This window comes from Glycine soja, chromosome 15 (genome assembly GCF_004193775.1).
Source record: "Glycine soja cultivar W05 chromosome 15, ASM419377v2, whole genome shotgun sequence".
NCBI lineage: Eukaryota > Viridiplantae > Streptophyta > Magnoliopsida > Fabales > Fabaceae > Glycine > Glycine soja.
In genome coordinates, this window is record NC_041016.1 from 47613329 (window position 1) to 47633304 (window position 19976).

General features: G+C 32.5%; 1 protein-coding gene across 3 annotated transcripts; it reads right to left on the minus strand.

The window, feature by feature from the left end:
- Window positions 1–5993: 5993 nt before the first annotated feature.
- Window positions 5994–15934, minus strand: LOC114387782 (E3 ubiquitin-protein ligase DA2L-like). Of its 3 annotated transcripts, XM_028347985.1 has the most exons (10): window positions 15723–15934; window positions 15582–15596; window positions 14695–15148; window positions 14330–14381; window positions 14204–14249; window positions 13998–14079; window positions 13755–13899; window positions 13557–13662; window positions 7816–7882; window positions 6440–7036 (listed from the first exon to the last, which is right to left on the minus strand). In XM_028347985.1, exons 3-10 carry the CDS (start codon window positions 14884–14886, stop codon window positions 6440–6442), a joined length of 1287 nt encoding a protein of 428 aa, XP_028203786.1. In that variant the 5' UTR covers window positions 14887–15148; window positions 15582–15596; window positions 15723–15934. The 3 variants fall into 3 exon arrangements, with proteins under 3 accessions (XP_028203784.1, XP_028203786.1, XP_028203785.1); XM_028347983.1 differs by having other exon boundaries at window positions 5994–7036; window positions 15582–15933; XM_028347984.1 differs by lacking the exon at window positions 15582–15596.
- Between the last annotated feature and the right edge of the window lie 4042 nt (window positions 15935–19976).

The window sequence follows — 19976 nt, forward strand, 5'->3', positions numbered from 1 at the left end:
GAAGAAGCCAAAACAATGCTTAACCTCTTAAGACAGAAGCACAAACCAACGAAAATGTTTAACCACCAAAGGCTAAAGCAATAAGCTTAATCATCAAGCGTAGAAGTCAAACAATGCTTAACCACTCAAGACAAAAGCACACACAAATCAATGGTTATGCTTAATCACTATAAGGTGAAAGTTATAAAGCTTAATTATCAAGAATAGAAGTCAAACAATGCTTAATCACTCAAGACAAAAGCACGAAATAACATTCAATGCTTAACCACCTATGACAGAAGCTCACATATGCTTAACCACCATGGACTAAAGGTCCTAGCATTTTCAGTGTGAGTGGCTTGGCTTGGATACATATGCACCATCGTAATTGATTTAGAATGGATTGACTTCAAGGAGATGATCAGTCCTTTGCTTGTACCACATATGATAATTGGTGAAAGTTAAATTTAGTCCTTTGCTTGTACCACATATGATAATTGGTGAAAGTTAAATTTAATGAATAGATTGGAAGCAATGGTGAGTGATCATGAGAAAAAAAGAAAAAGAAAATGATATTCAATTTGATTGTTAAAGGTTCTTTGATAGCATGTGACATATAGAGAGATGATAGAATTAAGATTTCATCAATAAATGTGTACAAATCCTAATATATCTATAATCTATGGGATTAGAGAACCCCTGAGATATTTATAACTTGAATTTAAATTATGATTTTATTAATCTATGTTCTTAAGGAACTCTTTAAGACACTAAAAAGAGAAAAAAATTATTATAGAAATCATAAAAGAACCTATAAAAGATCATAATCAATATAATTTTTTGTCACTCAATAAAAATATTTATACTTTAAAGATACTAATTAGCATTTATCTTCAAATTATAACAATTTACAATTAATTATTTTTCATATCAATAGTCTAACTTGTTTCACACGCCAATAAAGTAAACATTCCTTGTATGAACTCCACCAACACAAAATTCCTTAGTTAATTATCTAACTTGAAAGCACTCTTGAACTCTAACTTTGTATGTGATCTAAAATATGTGAACTTTTATTAGATGCGGAGCAAAGGAGCAACCCATTTGAAGTTTAACAAAGAAAATGCGGAACCAAATTCCTTTCCAGATGCCTTACCAAATTAAAACACCATTTTCGACTTCTTTTTCAATAGTACCATGATGGTCATCATAATTGGCTTCATGGTAGCACCACTTGCTTCTTTGATTTTTTTTTTCTTTTTCAGTCTCAATCACTACTTACTACTTATATAGTTCTGGGACACAACTTTGACTTATTTGCAACCAGTCACCTAAATTATAATGTGTTCTTATTTTGTCCTTACATTAACAACCAACGTTTTTTAAATTTAAATAAATTTTAAAAAATAAATATAAGAGATACGAATATCATATTTGTTGAATCATGGTAAGATGCTGAAATTACATCTCTTAAGAAAGGTCTTGCACTCCTTCTAAAAAAATGATAGATGTCAAAGACTCATATAATGAGGATATTTTATTTAAAAATAGGAATAAGTTAAAGAGATAAAACTTTTAAAACTAAGAAGAAAATTATGCAAATAAATTATATAAATCAAGACTCATAATTTATGTCTATTAATTTGATAATTAATGTCAAAATACAAAATTGAAATTCAAGATAGGTTTAACTAAATTTACATATTTAATAAAGGACAAATCAACTAGTTTGTAAAAAAGAAAGATCTTAAAAGTCTTTTTGTTCAAGAGCGAATACTCAAATTTAACGTGTTCGAATGAACATTTAGAAATTTAACTTTAGGCAATGTTGATTTTAGTAAAATTGAAGTGAGTTTATTAATGTTTGATTTTTTTATTTCAAAAGTATATTAATAGTATAATTTTTTTAACCAAAGTTATATGTTTCTTTCTTCAATTCAAACATGCAAAAAAGAGTAAAATTAATTATACTCTAACTTTGTTTGATTACTTTTAGCAAAGTTCCTTTAGTCATTTAAGGACTCCTAGCACTCATCCATAATCGATATATAAGGAGTTGGTTATGGTCGTATGGGTTTGGATTTTCTCATGTGACATTTATGTCCAGTGAAATCTCAACTCTTAATTTAAAATAAGAGAGAATTTAAATAATAAAAAAAGGGAAGGCATGGGATTTTGATGGTGGATATTTTCACTGGATATTTTGTCAAGTCAGCAAGTAATATAATTATGGGGAAACTACATTACTAACAACTATTTGCAATTTAATAGAAATTGAATAAAATAATTTATTGTGATAATTATTATACTTTAGGAATTAATTAAATATAAAAAAAAACTAAGGTGGCTATTTACTAATGGATTATAGTTCAATGGATCTAAATGCGATTTTTTGTTACAATTTAATGGTATGCTACGTACTGCAACTTTTTCATGACAATCTCAACATGGGATGTACTACCATACCCATGTATGTTTCCTAGGGCAGAACCCTACATTGTTAAAACACTGTTCTTATTATAAGGCACAGGACCCAGGATCAGGGCCACATTTGATACTAGTCCAATAATCACTAGTAGAAGAGTGTGGTTTGTGAGATGTTAATATCATTGAAGTTCTGTGTTTCCAATAAATAAATAAAAAAGGTTGAGGAATAGGTAATAGAACAGTTTCATTTTTCATTCCATTTTTTTTATTTCCATAGAACATACTGTTAGTTAAAGATCATGCATGTGGGTGGGGAAGGAGGTGGATGAGATTTCTTATGTTTTGAGAATTTGTGACAATGCATGTGAAGCTTAAATGCTTATGATATCTCTTCAACCACTTCATTGGCCCAACCTCATTATTAGTTGACCGAGTGACCATGCTCACACGCAACACTAGATTAATCAAATCGGTGACCAGCTTAGTATTTCTTTGTTGTTTTAATTTCATTTTTTTAAGGACAGTGGTATTGGATCAATCTTAGTATGTGTATGAGATTTTTGAAAATTTGGTCGAGCTTTGAAATGAAAGAGCAATAAAATAATATTCCAAAGCATAGGTTTATGGTAAAATATTTTAAGGTGGTGGTAAGCAAAACCATAATGCATATAATTTTGAAATGACGATGGACTTTTCTATATAGAGCTCAAATTAATTATATGTTTGGAACTTTTAAGATGCAGGGTCCACTTTAAATAAAAGGTAAAGCGTACATACGTGAATAATCATCATAGATATAAAGCTAATAGTACGGAGATTTTTGACTGGTAATACAAATGATTCTTTTACAATTTTTATTTTAAGCGTTCTATTGTGTTACTTTTTCTTTTTTATTTTGTTTTTTTCCACTTATTTTTTATATCCTCTCTTCAGAGGAAATCTGTTCAAGACATTTACTATACGTTGTATGAGTATTTTTAAATTACCAATATTTTAAAATAATTCAAAATCATGAGAGACATGAATAATTAATTTATTTATATGAATAAAAAAAATTAGATGAATAATCATTAATTCATGTATAATAATAATAATCTGTCAAAGAAATGTATAATAGTATTAATATTAATATTTTCTTTTCACATCACGAACAGATTTTAGAAAAAGACTGTTCATACTCCATACAGTTGGATTGAAAGCTTGCATCATAAAGTCATGCTAAAAGAATAAATTTTATAGTTGGTGCCCATACGCTGAAGCTGAATTCAGCTTTTTTGCCATTTATCAAATTCACGTGATTCATATCTTCCTGAAGCGGTGGTAACCATTCTTCTTAGGAAAATCTGGTTAGTGATTAACCAATTTCAATATAGTCAAAAGCAATTCATTCAAAACGCCGCTAAGTAGGGAAAAGTCCAAGATGCAATTTTGCCCATGCTCAAATTTGGTTCATAGGAGTAGGACAATGGAATAGTTTGGCTTGTGTTACCTTCAATTATAAATCTTGAATTAAACAATAAAAAGATAGTTTAGTTTGTGTTATCTTTAACTATAAATCTCGAATTAAACAATAAAAAGATCTAGAACATGTTTGATTTGACGGTATAACCACAGAGAATCATTGTGATTTTGGTCAAACTTGATTTGACTGTATAACAATATGTTTGGATACTATTTTGTAATTTTAAGTTCGACCCTCAAAATCACAGTAACTTCGAAGTAGGTAAAATGAGTTTTCAATTCAACAGTGAATTAATTCAAGAAATTATAAAATATTATTATTTACATATTTTTTTATAATATCCTTATACTTTTTGTTTTATACTATACTGTACTAGTTGGACATTCATATTTTCAAAGACTTAAGATTTATTTTAATAATTTTACTTTCAAAATCAATTATGACTAAAAGTATCCAAACATTACTCTCTTTAAAAATTAATTTTCTAATATATGTTACTAAAATAAAAATCACGTTATTTCAAAATCAATTATATAAAATTACGTTAATCTAAAATCACTTTAATTTAAAATCAATTTTATCAGTGCTCATCCAAACATGCACTTAATGTCATTTTGAATTTTCGATTCCAACTTTCGTTTAGTACCAACCTTTGTTTCCAGGAAACATCCTCTTCCTTGCTTCTGCGGTGAAAGTGTGTTGAGCTTTGTGCCATTGCATTTCAAACGGCAAAGCAAACACGCTCTTACTATGAAACCCTTAGAAGCACATCTTGGCACCTTCAACAAAAGTATTTTGTTGGGTTGGGAGTTTCTCACATTTCAAAGTCAAGCATGTCATATATAAAATTAGTTGGATAGTTAAAAAATGAGAAAAAGATTGTTAACTAACAGATTATTAATTACCATTAACAAATAATACTTGTCGATACAAAAAATCACCAATGAGAATTGAACCCCCCCCCCCCCTCCCAAAAATAAATAAATAAAAGAAAATTCTGCTCGATCTCTTTTTTTATCCTGACATTCCGATTTTCTTACTAGTTGGAGGTGCCCATCATCAATTAAAAATATTGGTTGTGGGCCTCGATGCATGATCAGTAGCTAGCGCAGTGGACAATTATATTATCATACAGAGATCAATTTAGGTATTATTCACATGGCAAAATCACACAGGTTATTGCTCCGATGTTTTGTTTTTTTCTCTCCTTATACAGCTTGATTTTTTTTTTTCGTTTCAGGTGCTAGGAGTCTGACAATTTATGCAGAAATGTTGAGTTAGTTAACGATTTCACGAGTCGAAGATAATCCAAAATTGCATTATCAGTACCATTACATCCCACTTGCATTACCTCATTCTCAAGGCAACACTTAATTAATATGCTACATTTTTTTAAAATGAACTTTCGAAATAATTTGGTAACATCTTCAATTATTAGTCGACCATACCATATATTAATGATGTCTTCTGGTCAAGAAAGCTACCTTTGATTACGAAATTATTGGCCCGTATATGAACATTAAAAAACCCTTCTTAACAAGCGTTTCAATTTCTTGAAAACAAAAAACAAAATAGAATTCTTAGGTGATCAATCATCTCGATTACTCTGAATCCCTTTCTTATAGAGAGCAAGTTGGCTATGTGGAAGCATAGAGGCTTAGCAGATATATTCTGGTATGGCTTCTAATGATCAATGAAGCGTTAGTCTTCAACTATTAGTTTATAGTAACTAGAAACCGGGTTCTCTATCATCTATTCATTGTGCACGTTAGTCACAATCCAATTCCTTTCATCGAACAAAGGGCATAATTTGGCAAGTGCCCTTGCACAACATACTGTTATCTTAATCAGTTAAGCATGGAAATGTTATGGCTCTGGAATTGATGCCTACTCACTGGCAATGCCAATTGCACGAGTACAGTTGCTTGTCATATCTTTTCAAATGTCACCCACGGACAATATCATGAAGGGAAAAGATACATGGAGTGATAAAGGTAAAATACAGACCACAAGAAAAATAACCACAGATGATGGGGGAAACGTGAGAGAAAGCAAGAAACAGATAAATGAGATTAGAACTACCAAATCCACCCACACATCTACCCATTTATGCAAGTTCTGCAGATATTTTAAGTGCCACGCCTAACAGGCATAACTTCTATATAACTCAGATCTCAATGAATAGAACAGATAAGTTTGCATGACAGAAATTTAATTCCCTTTCATCTTCAGTACGTGTCTAAAATGTGCCATATATTACTGTAAGAATGAAAGTACATCTATCAAAGACTAAAACTATTTACAGAAAACCAATGAGAGGGCAGGAGAGGACATCGAACACAAGTAAAAAAAATGGCATTAAGCAACAACCTTTCACCAACTAGAATCATTAGTTTTCCTTTGACATTAATATATATAAATTCGTGTGAGAAGATATCACTACCTGATCCTTGAACAAATTGCACACAAGTGAACTTCCCTCAAATTCTCAACCTTGGACTTGGCTTGCCAAATAGCCAAGGCAAGCATCACCAATTTAAGAAAAGATTAAACCAGCACCTCAACCAAAAACTACTGCCAAGAAGCACTCTGTCCACTTGACATGGCTCGAGCTTCAGCCAAAGAGACAGCCATAGCGAGCATCATTTGCTCCTCAAAACTCTCAGGAACAATGGGTTCTGGGGCACTTTGTAGGCTTCCATCAATGTCATCAGACCGTAGCAATGAAGATAGTTCACCACGATCTTCTGCTGTGACAGAGTTTGTATAGCTAGTTGCTGTTTCAGTCAACGGTGTCCCATGGTCCGTGTCCCATTCACCATGACTCCTAGTCATCGCCACAGCTTCATCCAGTGGCTCCTCGTTGAGGTTTTCAGCAGGCGGATAATAAGCCATATCCCTACCAAGTCTGTTATAAAACCTTCTGGAACCAGGTAGTGTGTTGAATGATGGCATATTTTCATCAGTGATGCTCATAGATGATTCTCCAGCCATTTGCTGGCGCTCAGCAAGAGCTGCAATGGCACAAGCGAGACCCCCAGATGGAGACGAGGATGATCCCGTTGGTGGACCCGTGATGGATGAGGCAGATGAAACATAGCGACCATCAGCTACATAGTGTCCAGAAGTAGCATCGGAAAAAGATAAATTTCTCTGCCTGCCATTCTCCTGTAGTTTGAATACATACATTTTGAGTCAATCACAATCATCAAATAAAATGGACAACACAAACCATTGAGCAGCAGTGTCAATATAGACTTATGTTCACTGAACCTTGTATGTGGCACACTGGTACTGTGGCAGTATATCCACCATTGAATTTCATAATATGCACATATTTATAGTTGTATGTATACTTTGAATGGTGGATATGCTACCATGTACAGACTACACAATGAACCCAAATCTATATAAACTTTAAAAAAATTAGGGAAGATCTGGATTGCAGAGTATGGCTACTTTCCCAAGAAATCTATCAGTTACCCAAAATCATTATAATAAAAGATGGGCCTTCGTTTTGGATTTTGGAGTTCTATTGCAAGCTGACAAGATGCAAACTTGCATAAATATTTAGGAACTACATTTACATTTATACACAAGCTCTGGAGCAAGCTCACTTCTGAATATTTGTACACTTATTTCATTCCAGAAAAACTTTTCTGAAGCAGAAAATAAAGAATGAAGTACAACAATGACAAATCAAAACATTGCACTCCTTTGGAAGAATTTAATAATTTTCATCAGTATCACACATCATGAACAAAAACTGAAACTTAACGATTTCAAATTCAACAATAAAACGATAGATTTATGGTATGTAGTTGAATGATTTTAAGACATGTAGCGAACCACTATATTGCAGGGAAGTGGTGATCTTCACTTTTAGTAACAAATTGAATCATTAATATCTTACTTACAAATAAGCATATTCAAACAAAAGTCCTTACCTGAATGGAAAGCCAAATTGCTTCCATGACCATAATGTCCTCAAGGTCAACATCAAATTCATCATCTCTGCAGTTTTCAGCATTTGGGAGAACACACAATGTAAGCCCACAACATATAGTTTCCTAAATATATGAAAGAACTCGTGCACTTACTTACATAAACAAACACAAGTATTTAATATTTATTTAATAGGATGTCTTCCTAAACAACCAATAAAATAGAGACAAGGCTCCACCAGTGTCACACAAGTATAGGTGTGGTATCACATACAACACAAAAATACAACTATATCATCTCATAAAGCATACATACACAAGATACAATCACAAGCCTCCATTCATGTATAGTTGTATGGTCAAGATTAGTCCTCATTTCCCACCTAATATACTCTAGCTACCATAAATTAAAAATAATAGTTAGGCTAATCAATGATTAGGGAAAAAGTAGAGAGAAATATTTTTCTCTTTCAGCAAGAAGTTTAAAAAATATATGTGAATTAACAATAAGAGCGTCAAATTGAATGTCATCAGCCTCACATTTGTCACCGTAGAGACATAGTTCGTACAATTCTTATGATATCTCACCTACATCAGCACGAATGTTCAATAATAAATACAGGATGCAACCAGTCAGGCTAGAAGTATCCAATACCAATATGGCAACCATTTAAAGAATTTGGGATTCCTTTACTGCTAGATGATACATATTAATAGGTGTTCAAATAAAATTTTCTCAGCTCATCAAAAACAAATATCTCCTGCAGGCTGATAAATGCTCCAAATTCTTTCATGCTTTAATCAAGCGCAACAGACACAGCCGGTTTATTGCTGCCATAAGGCTAGAGGATGGGCATAACACTTCCTCCCAAGATGAAATTACCCTTGCTTTTGTGAATCACTTTAGGAATTTGTTTAGTGCTCATGAGCTGACCCAAACTCCTTCCATTTTGATCTGCAACAGGGGTCCTAAGGTTCCCACCGATTGCTTTGCGGCCTTACTTTGTCCTACTTCTAAACAAGAGGTTTGGAACGTTATTTCTGTGATGGATAACAATAAAGCTCCTGGGCCAGATGGTTTCAATGTTTTATTCTTCAAGAAGGCTTGGAATATCATTGGTGATGATATCTTTGCAGCGGTTAATGAATTCTGTACAACTGGAAAAATTCTAAAGCAGCTCAATCATGCTATTATTGAGTTTATTCCTAAGCAAGATCAGGCCTCCCAGGTTAACTATTTTAGACTCATATCTTGTTGTAATTTGTTATACAAGATTGTATCTAAAATTCTGGCCAACCGCATAGCCCCAGTGCTTGAGACTATTATTGGGGAAACTCAAACTGTTTTCATTAAGAACAAAAAGATGATGGACAACATCTTCCTAATTCAAGAGATTTTGCGCAAATATGCCCGAAAAAGATCCTCTCCGAGATGCCTCCTGAAAATTGACTTGCATAAAGCTTATGATTCCATTTCCTGGGAATTCTTGGATTGGATGCTTAAGTCCATTGGCTTCCCAGCCCAAATCTGTACTTGGATCATGGAATGTGTTTCTTCCACTTCCTTTAGTGTGGCAGTCAATGGATTCATTTATGGTCACTTCAAAGAACAGCGGGGTCTTAGACAAGGAGATCCTCTCTCCCCTTATCTGTTTGTGCTCTGTTTGGAGTACTTTTCCAGAGATATGAGCAGCCTCAAGGATGATGCCAATTTTAAATTTCATCCCAACTGTTCAAGTATTCAGCTATCTCATTTGGCTTTTGCAGATGATATTATGCTTCTATCTAGAGGAGATATCCCTTCTGTGTCAACTATGTTTGCCAAGCTTCAGCACTTCTGTAGGGTTTCAGGGCTTTCCATCAGCTCTGATAAATCTGCCATATACTCAGCCGGTATTAGGTCTCATGAGCTTTCTCATATTCAGCAGCTTACTGGATTTAGCTTGGGTGACTTCCCTTTTAGATACTTGGATGTTCCCCTTTTATCATCTAGATTAAATGTATGTCATTATGCTCCCTTGCTTTCCAAGATTACTGGCCTGATTCAGGGATGGAACAAGAAGTCTTTATCTTATGCAGGTAAGTTAGAGTTGATCAGAGCAGTTATTCAAGGAATTGTGAATTTCTGGATGGGGATTTTTCCTTTGCCGCAATCTGTTTTGGACCGGATCAACGCTTCGTGCCGTAATTTTCTGCGGAGCAAAGCGGATATTGACAAAAACAAGCCCTTGGTTGCTTGGTCAGTAGTTTGTTCTCCGAAAAAAGAAGGGGGTTTAGACCTTTTTAATCTAAAGGACTGGAACCTTGTGCTTCTTTCCCATATCCTGTGAGACTTTCATTGTAAGAAAGATTCTCTATGGGTTCGATGGGTTCACCATTACTATTTCAGAGGGAGCGATGTGTGGAATTACAATACTTCTTCATCAGATTCAGTTTTGATAAAGAAAATCATTCAAATAAGGGACTTTATTATCTCCAAAGAGCTATGTACGGAAGAGGCCAAAAAGAGGATCCAATCTTGGAGCACCAATGAACAATTGGTTGTTGGCAAAGTCTATGAATACATTAGAGGTGTCAAGCCTACTGTTAGTTGGTGTTCTGTTATATGGAACCCAGCAATCCCCCCTAAGATGTCTTTCATTCTATGGCTTGCTAAAAGAAACCGACTACTTACTCTTGACAAAGTTGCTTTTTTGAACAAGGGTTCCCTCTGCCCTTTATGTTCAAATGAGGCTGAGTCAAATGCTCATTTGTTCTTTTCTTGTAGAAAATCTCTCCAAGTTTGGGCTCACATTCGTGATTTGGCTCCTTCCCGCAGGCGTTTCACTTCTTTACAGCGCATTATTGACTCTTTAATTAAGGACAGATTCACATCAGGTGTTCAAGGAAAATTACATTGTTTGGCTATAGCAATTACAGTCTACTGCATCTAGCTGTCTAGGAACAAGCTGATTTTTGAAGATTATCAATTTTCTGTAATAAAGGTTATTAACAAGATTAAGTTTCTTATGTATAGACAAACGCACCTGTTGCATTTGTTTTAGCATCTTGATATAGGTCTTCTTGTATTAGGGAGACTTTTGATTTTCTTTAACTGCAGGGTATGTCCCGTTTATTATTGTATCATTTTGGGTTTAATATAATTTACATTTTTCCCAAAAAAAAAAAGACAGCCTGAACCAATAAGTCCAAATGTCCAATACTACCAAACACAAACAAACTGTACATTTACACTCGTCACTTCTACTTACGATCTACCATAAAGATGCATGAATATGGGTGGGGAGGGAGAAAAGAAACTACTTTACCCACAACAGTTCTCTTTCACCCTCATGCATTTTTTTTTACGCAGCCAACCTTCACTAATACAATCTGAGACTTCAAGGAAATTTAGCCCCCAAAAGCAATGTATCCCGTCTTTCTTCTTTTCTTTCCTACTGGAAATATGAACTTGCATACCTCATCTGAGCCCAATCAAATTTGAAATTGTGCTCAAGACTCAGATTTCTTGAACTGGCCAGCAATTACTGTGACACTACAAGTGATTTACACTGCTGCAACCATTTTCGCTAAGCATCTAGCAATTCCTTCATCTTAAGAAATGAGGATTGTGATTCTATTGAACCAGAGCAGATGCCTCTTGATGAGAAAATAAGGGATTCTACATTGCAACCATTTGACAATGAGTTGAAGGAGATAAAATTTGGCTCAACATATGAAGGTGGGCTAAAGCTAGATGAAGTCAGTAACAGTGTGGGTGTAGGATTTGACCATTTGGGGGTTTATCAAGCACAAGTGACTCCACTTTGTGACACAAATGCAAATGAGATACTCAAAGATCACAGATACAGTGAGGGAGAGAAGGGTAAAATAGTGAACAAAAGGTGAGGGTTGATATAGTTCAGTAATTGTAACTATAAAGGTAGTAGGTACCCCAAGGCTTCTACCTAAACCCATAGTATGGTGATAACATAAAATAAAATTTCTCTGTAAGACATAACATTTAAATATATTAATTTTTTGTACTAACTACATAGAGCATTTATCATGTACTGTTTTTTTTAATACATTAATACTTTGTCCTAAATTTTTTGAAAAAATATCAAAGAATCTCCATATCAATTCAGACTATAAGATATGCAGAGTATATAATACAGGAGTCAGTTTAAAAATGGTTAGCAGATAGTGATAACCTAACTAAAACATAGTAAAAATCCATAAAATATTCTACCCCTTAAATAATTGTCTCCACTTTTTTAATTCAAATGATGCATACATGAGCAGCAATGAATAGAAGAAATTGACAAGTAAAACTTTAAAAAACTATTTAATAACAAACAAGGAAGAGGTTTATCTATCTTTTCCTGTAAAGTTGTATTCTCCTTTGTACTGGGATATTGAAGTTGGAGGAGCTTTTACAATCTCTTACATAAAAAGCAAGGCAAATCCTCTAAACTCACAAAGTGTATTCACAAATAAAAACATCACTCTAAGCAGGTTAAGTACTAATAAAAAATAAATCTTGGATTTTCCACATATTGGTCTGCATTTTGAATCCTCCTTTCAAAAAGCTAGTCACTTGTAACATTTGTCCATTTGTGCGACTCATCCTTTCTTGCACGTCCTAACCATATTCATCCATCGAATCAAAACTTCAAGACTAGCATAGTAGCATTGGCTCAAGATGGGATACTGAATCAAAACCAAGGAATCAAATAATAACTAACTTATTACACCAATTTCCCTCTTCATCTACTTCAGCAGATAAGCAAGTATGAAATTGAACAACCATCAACAAAAAACTATATAAATTCTAGTTGGAGTATAACTAGTTTGAAGCTGCTGAATTTAATTATGATTTATTCTGCAGAGCTCATAGAAGCAGTCAGATTTTCTGATGCTGGATTAGAACTGTTGAACAGTAACAATGAAGAAAACTTGAGAATATTTCCTTTCAATTATGATAAAAAAAAAAAAATAAACATCTATTTCCTTTCTTAATCAATAAGACTATCACTTAACAATCGCCACAATATAACTCAAGATCGTTCAGTTTCCCTCTTCACATTATGATCAAGTGCTTACCTTATAGGGATTTAAATGAAAACAAAAGCTTAAAATGCTCAATGAATTGCCCAAACTCATCATCTTTTAGGGAGCGGTTAGGAGTTAATTTTAATGCAAGTGATAGTCAAACATGGTACTAACAATACTAATTTGTAGACCCAAGCAACACCTAGTGCTCCATTAGTTTATGGTTTGAATTCAGCTTACATATGGACTTATACCCTTCGCATGATTAAATTTAGTCAAGTTATGACTATAGTGAGTCCAGATGAAGAATAGGTATGTCATCATAACCTTATCGGTCATTTGATATAAATCACCAACCAACTATAGGCACAGGATCACAGATTACTGGCTCAATTCAGACAAGACTGAGAAGATTATTCTGTCTCATTCTTAATGAAATCAATATTGGATGAACATAGTATAATCCAACTGGTGCAGTATTCATGGGAAAATATAACACAAAGGAATTATAGTCAGTAGGAAGCAATGTTATATCTCCATATAACTTTTCAGCAATTAGAAATGACAACTCATTTTCTTCCAGTTGTTGATTTCTAAATATTTAATACCCTAAGTCAGTGAGAAAACATTGGATGCAGATATGCTAAGAGACATAAAAAGAAAATTTTAAGAAATTGGGAAGAAAATAAAAGCAATGAAGGCTAGCATACCTATTGGTCCTAGTGGTTGCATTTGGTCTAACCACTGATGTGGCACATGAGTCTTGAGAAGAAACAATTTCATCATTTTCAACAACAGAAACTGAAGATGCAGACACTACAAGATTGAAACAAAAGAATAATTTATACAGCTAGGACTAGTCATATACAAATATACAGATGAAATCCAGAACTGCATTGAAAGATTACCTGCATTTGAACTGTATTCAACATCTGCAACTGCCACATTCACATTCGAGGAGCTCATTTCTAGTCTTTTGTGCATTCTTTCATCTTCATCCTGAAGTTCCTGCTGCCGCATCCTAATTTTTGCCTCTATAACACGTTGCTCTTCCTGAATAATTATGAGAATGCACGTGAACTTGATTCATTGTGAAAATATTTCTGAAAATGCATTCCTAAAAACAATAATCATGTTAGGTAACCACTTACAATCTGTTCCAATCCCTTCTCTTCTTTAGATTTCACACCACGATACTCCACCGCATAATTTGCCATTTTGCAGAAGGGACATCTTAAGATGTTAAGGCAGGCAATTATTCTAAAATTAAAGCAACAAAAGATTGAAGTTGCTAGACTGACAACTACAAGTTATGTATTCAATATATTGAAGACAAACAACTAGTAATGCAGGATACTGTGTAGGCCGAGTTGAATTTGGAACTTTCATCTGCAAAAAGCACTCTGATAAAAGGAAAATAATCAGGTTGCATACAAATGCTAACGACAAAACATATACCCAGTGAAGGTTACCATAAAATTACCTGTACAAATGCTCTTTGTGCAACATCTTGATCGGTTTAGACTTGGATAATACTAAACTCAGGCAAAAAAACAAAACACAATGGAATGGGATGATTAGAAAAGCCATATGTGAAGTTCACAATTTGAAATAGACTTTAAGGAGAAGTAAAAACAGTCCAGAAAGATTCTCCATCAGTTTGTTTCAATATCAAAGATGCCAATTAATAAATCATTAAATCCAACCAAGGTAGCCAGGAGGTCAAATTTGCAGTTTGAAAGAAGTGTGCACAGTTGAATTGACATATTTATTTATTTTTCTAGAAAGCTAGAGTAACAGGATAAGTAGAGAGAAACAAATATTGAAGGCATGCGATAGAAATCATACCAGAAAGCAAATCGGGCACTCTTCACGATCGTAGGTGGTTTCTTCATCTCCGGGATAGCAAGGTGCTAACTTTGATTCTAGTATTAGCTTCCTCAGCTTCTTGTGATCCACATCTTTGTGATTATACAACCCTTGCGGCCTCGTATATTTCTCATCTACCACTTGTCTCCTCCTCCCAAGTTTATTACCCATCCAACAAAACTTAATTCTTCTCGTCCGCCGACTATGTTCCTACTCTTAAACAAAATAAACTACCACAACAACAACAAAAATAACAAGCCTTCCTCTACAAAAACCACTCTCTCAACCACATCACGAAATCATCTTCACTGAACATAAGATTGTACTCAACAAACAACAATCTAACAGCCAAACCCCCCATCTACAACACAATCAACAGAACCCAAAAATGTCATTCTCCTCAATTCACTGGACGATACACATCCCGAAATCCCTGCAGCAAGTTAATAAAAAAATGCAGACACATAAGCAAAAACACCAAAGCAAAACAGCAAAAAAAAATCAAAAAAGAAACTCCACAATTTACAACAGAACAACACAATCTCTCAAACATTTCCAAATTCCACACATTCAAGCAATGCATCCACAACACCCAACCCAACCAAAACACAAAATCCCCAATTCCCAGAACACCCTCGCAATTCAGCACACCAAAAACTCCAATCACAGTTCAGCGAACAATCGGAGGCCACGGAGCACGGGATTCACGAATCCGAATTGACAATCAGCGAGAGCAGCAGCAACAGCAGGAACCCTAATTGGAACCTTACAGAGCTCCAATTGGCGAAGCACGCGCAATGGGAGAACAAGGAAACGGAAACAATCGCAATGGAAAAGGGGAGAGAGAGAAAGAGAGAGAGTAGTACCAATTGGTTCGAAACCTAAAGCGGCAGAAGTGAAGCAGCAGCGTTATGAAGAAGGAGAAGAAATGATACAAGGGTTTGGTAAGAGAGAAAGAGAGAAAGAGAGAAGAGAAGAAGAGCGAAATTGGGAATCCGAAAACGAACCTTAAATGGTTGTTGTTGTTGCAGGAGAGAGAGAGAGAGAATGATAAGAGAGAAGAGAAGAGAAGAGAGGGAAGGGAAGGAAGGAGTAGTAAAGGAGCAAAGAATAACTTTCTTTCACTTCCTTCTTCTTCTTCCTATGTCGTTGCAACTCACTGCTTTCACGCGCTCTCTTGTCGCGTCTTCATTACCCGCACTCTGCTTTTTCTTACAAACTCTGGCTTTGGTTTTGAATGAACGAAACTTGTACCAATTTATAATAAGTCAGAGTTATGCTTAATCACTTGAACTAAATTTGTGTGGTTCAAAGACTAATAACTCATCAGTTATACTTAATCAATTGAATTAAATAAGTGAATTTTTGTAGATAATTTATTAATAAGATTCTTATATCACAGTCGAATCAAATTTTTATTTTTTTGAGATATAAGATTTTTTTTTATCAAGTTGACCATCTTTGTTGATTGGATTGATTTGTTCTTGAACCTGTCTAGAAAAAACTAAAACCATGTTGAAATTTTTTTTATCTCTTATAAAATAATTCTTCTAATTTTTTTTCTTGTTTTTTCCTTAATACCAAAATCTTTTGTATAAGTTTCGGTAATATTTTTGTTTTGTTTTAGTTGCTATAATATTTTGTCCATTTTGAATTAATCATTTAAAAATATTTGATAGAGATTAAAAGTAAATCATCTGCGTATTACAAGATAGAAATGATCAAATAAACATATTACAAGAACTAAAAACTAAAGAATTTTACAAGGATCATTTAAATAAATAATTTTATAAGAACTGAAATAAAAAAGTAGCATAGTGTAGGAATATATATATATATATATATATATATATATATATATATATATATATATATATATATATATATATATATATATATAAACCTAAAACTATTCAGTCTTTATTTAGACAAGAAAAATTCCTTTTTCTATTTAGTTTCATGAATTTGTCACTCGTCAACTTCATTTTTTTAAATGAAAACTAGTACTTTTATTTGTATGATGTATGTCTGGGTCCTTTATATTATAGGTAAATTATAATAATTAATCAAATTAGCATTTATATTTAATAGGCACAAAATATAGTATTGAGTAAGAAAATTCATGTAACCAACAATGAATTATATTAATAATAACAAAATTAAAATATAGTGCTTCATATTTTTTTGCAAAAGAAGAAAAGAAATAGAGATAGTCGGTATATAAGATATATGTTAAAGTTTTTAATTTTTATTGGTTATGAAACTGAAAAAACCAAAAACACAATTGATTAACACATGTTATATAACAAAAAATATACCATAAAGTAGTCAATAAATATTAATACACTATAACATATTTAAACAATAAACTTAAATATATTTATTAGTACTGCAACATTAAAATTTTTTAGTTGTATACATTTAAAATGGTACAATAGTGAGAGCCACACATTTTTTTGAATGATTAAATATAAATTTTTGAATGCTATACAATGATTGAAATTATTTAATATTAAATAGTTTAATGATAAAAAATATTTTGTATTAATTATAATAATTAGGACTTGTCAATAACTCATTAATAATAAAATATAAATTACGAAAAAGTCTCTCATTTGAAAGATGCATTAAATAATTGTTATTAATTGGATTTACAATAATGAAAAATTTTCAATGAATAATTAAACAATACTGCCTTGGTATACCAAAAAAAATCATTTCAATCCCTAAAATTTTAAAAAAAATGTTAATTTAGATAAAATTAAAATTGTCTTAAATTGATATTTTTTTTTCAAAAATATCTCCTCGAACAAACTGACAATGAATTGTGTTTCTCTCATTGTCATGTTATTCTAAGATTGACTTTAATTGAGAGTATTTCTTGAAAAATAATTCACGCATGTGATATTCTAAATTGGACCTTATAAAAAGGATTAAATCACACTTTAACTTGGACCTTATAATAAGAATTAAATGTAGTAATATTTATAATTCATAGAAATAATGTGGTGGTGTAAGACTCTTATTGAGTCATAAAAAGAATCAGAATTCTCACTAATTTTAACCAAATATAAATAATTATTAAGTTTTAAAGTTACATCTTATATGTCATCAAACAACAACATTGTGTCTATGTCTGATAAAACAGATAGATGTTACGTTTTTTTAGAAATATTTAAGATAGAGTTAATGATTTATGGGCCGCACTTGTAGTGGCCATGGGAGGTGATGAGTGTCATGGTCATCATGACGAGGTAGTGTCTGCTTGCGCGAAGAATTGAAAGAATGAAAATATGCATCATACATGACAATGATGGGTGGCACGAGACAAGGGTGAGAGGAGGTCGACCATTAGTGCACAAAGAAATGTTTCAACTAGGGTGGTTACGAATTGATCGCATAGGGTTATTATGATAGTGACATTGGTGGCAATCCATGGTGGTTGACGACAAACTCTTGCTAGTTACGGGAATACAAAGGATAGCTATGGTGATTGATCATTGAGTCTAGTCATAGAGAAGAACCAATGTCCAAATAGGGAAAGAAAGAAAAAGAAAAGGAAAAAAAAATTCTAAATTGTTGATTCAAAAATTAAAATATCCAAAATGAAAAATGAATTTTCCACGATGGGAGACATGCCAAGGTCTCCCACGTCAGCCAGATTCTATGATACATTTTCAATATTCACTATTTTACATTAACATTATTCAATTTTAAGTAATTATTTTAAACAGGAAAACATGTGATTATATATATATATATATAAAATATGTGATAGTATGTCTTTTAATTATATAGAGAAAAAAAGTTATGCATTGATAATGTAAATTTTTTTACATGGTTATCTAATCATAATCCACTATGTATGGTAAATTTATTGACTTTTAAAATAATTATCTTAAAGTAATTCAAACAATAATTTGAGATTAGATAACAATAAAAAACTATTTTACATTGTTAGTAATGTTTCGATAGTTAATAAAATTTATTAAATAAATCATAAATAAAATAATTGAAAATGAAATGTATGAAGTGCTCTTATAGTTTGGAAAGATTATTATTTTCTTTTAATTATTAAAATATTATTTTGTTTTTACTTCTAGGACATGGCATATCAGGTCCAGGAATAGTTACTTATTATAATCATTAAATTAAAAGAAAATGAAAAGTGATGATAAATAACAACTTTTTAATAATTATTATTAGAGTAACTTGATAGATCTTGTTATATGAGAGATTCCATAATATCATACCACATATTAAAGTTATATAGATTCCATAATATGGTATCACATATTTTATTAATTAGTGTAAAAACAAATATCACAAGAAAAGGGATTAAATTGTGGTTTTAGAAACTTTTTAAGTCTTTTTCTTAGAAAACAAAGTTATCGTGTGAAGAAAAACTTTGTAAACTAGATAATAGAATTTCACATAAACACATTCAAATGATAAAACAGATTTTGCAAAACAGAAAAAGTTTTCCAAAACAAAATTAAATTCAAATCTTTAGTTAGTTTAAATCAAAAGAATAAGACACATAGATTTATATTGGTTCTTCTCTACCACTAAGACCACGTCTAGTTCTTGGCAAACTATTAAGTTCCACTAACTTCAACAAGTTACAAGTATTAGTCATTATTCCTTTTGGCTTTACAACTCAAGCTCTACCCCAAACTTGATAAAACCCAATATTTTTTGTCCTACCAAACAATTGTTGGCTCTATACAGATCAGATAAATTTGTTGTTTGATTGCATAATGACTAACTCTCAATTGTCTTATAGAAGGATATACAATCTTAGTATTTGGTCTTTTCTCTCAAGGTATTCAAGGTGTTTTGAGAGTGTTTTAGAACTATACAAAAATATGTAGAAAGCTTTTTACAAAAAAGGATTTGAATGAGAACACATAAGTTCATGCCCATGTCTTCAAAGCTTTTGTTATATATAGGTCTACTTTAACACGTGTTCATTGTCTTTAAACGAATAGATTCCCTCACTCAAGCCTATGTTTGAAGATTTCTATCATTGGAGCATTTACTCCTTCTTGCTAGAAAATTACTCTTGTGAGCTTTCGTGTTGATTACTTCAGTAGAAAATCACTTTCTTTAAGTAAGAGAAGATCTATCACCATAAGTGTGTGTCTTTTGATGATGCTTGGCAACTTCCAAATCTTGAACTTCATTTATTCTTCATAGGATTTAACAGATCCTGGAAGAATGTCTCTACAAAACAAATCTTAAACATAGAGCAATATATC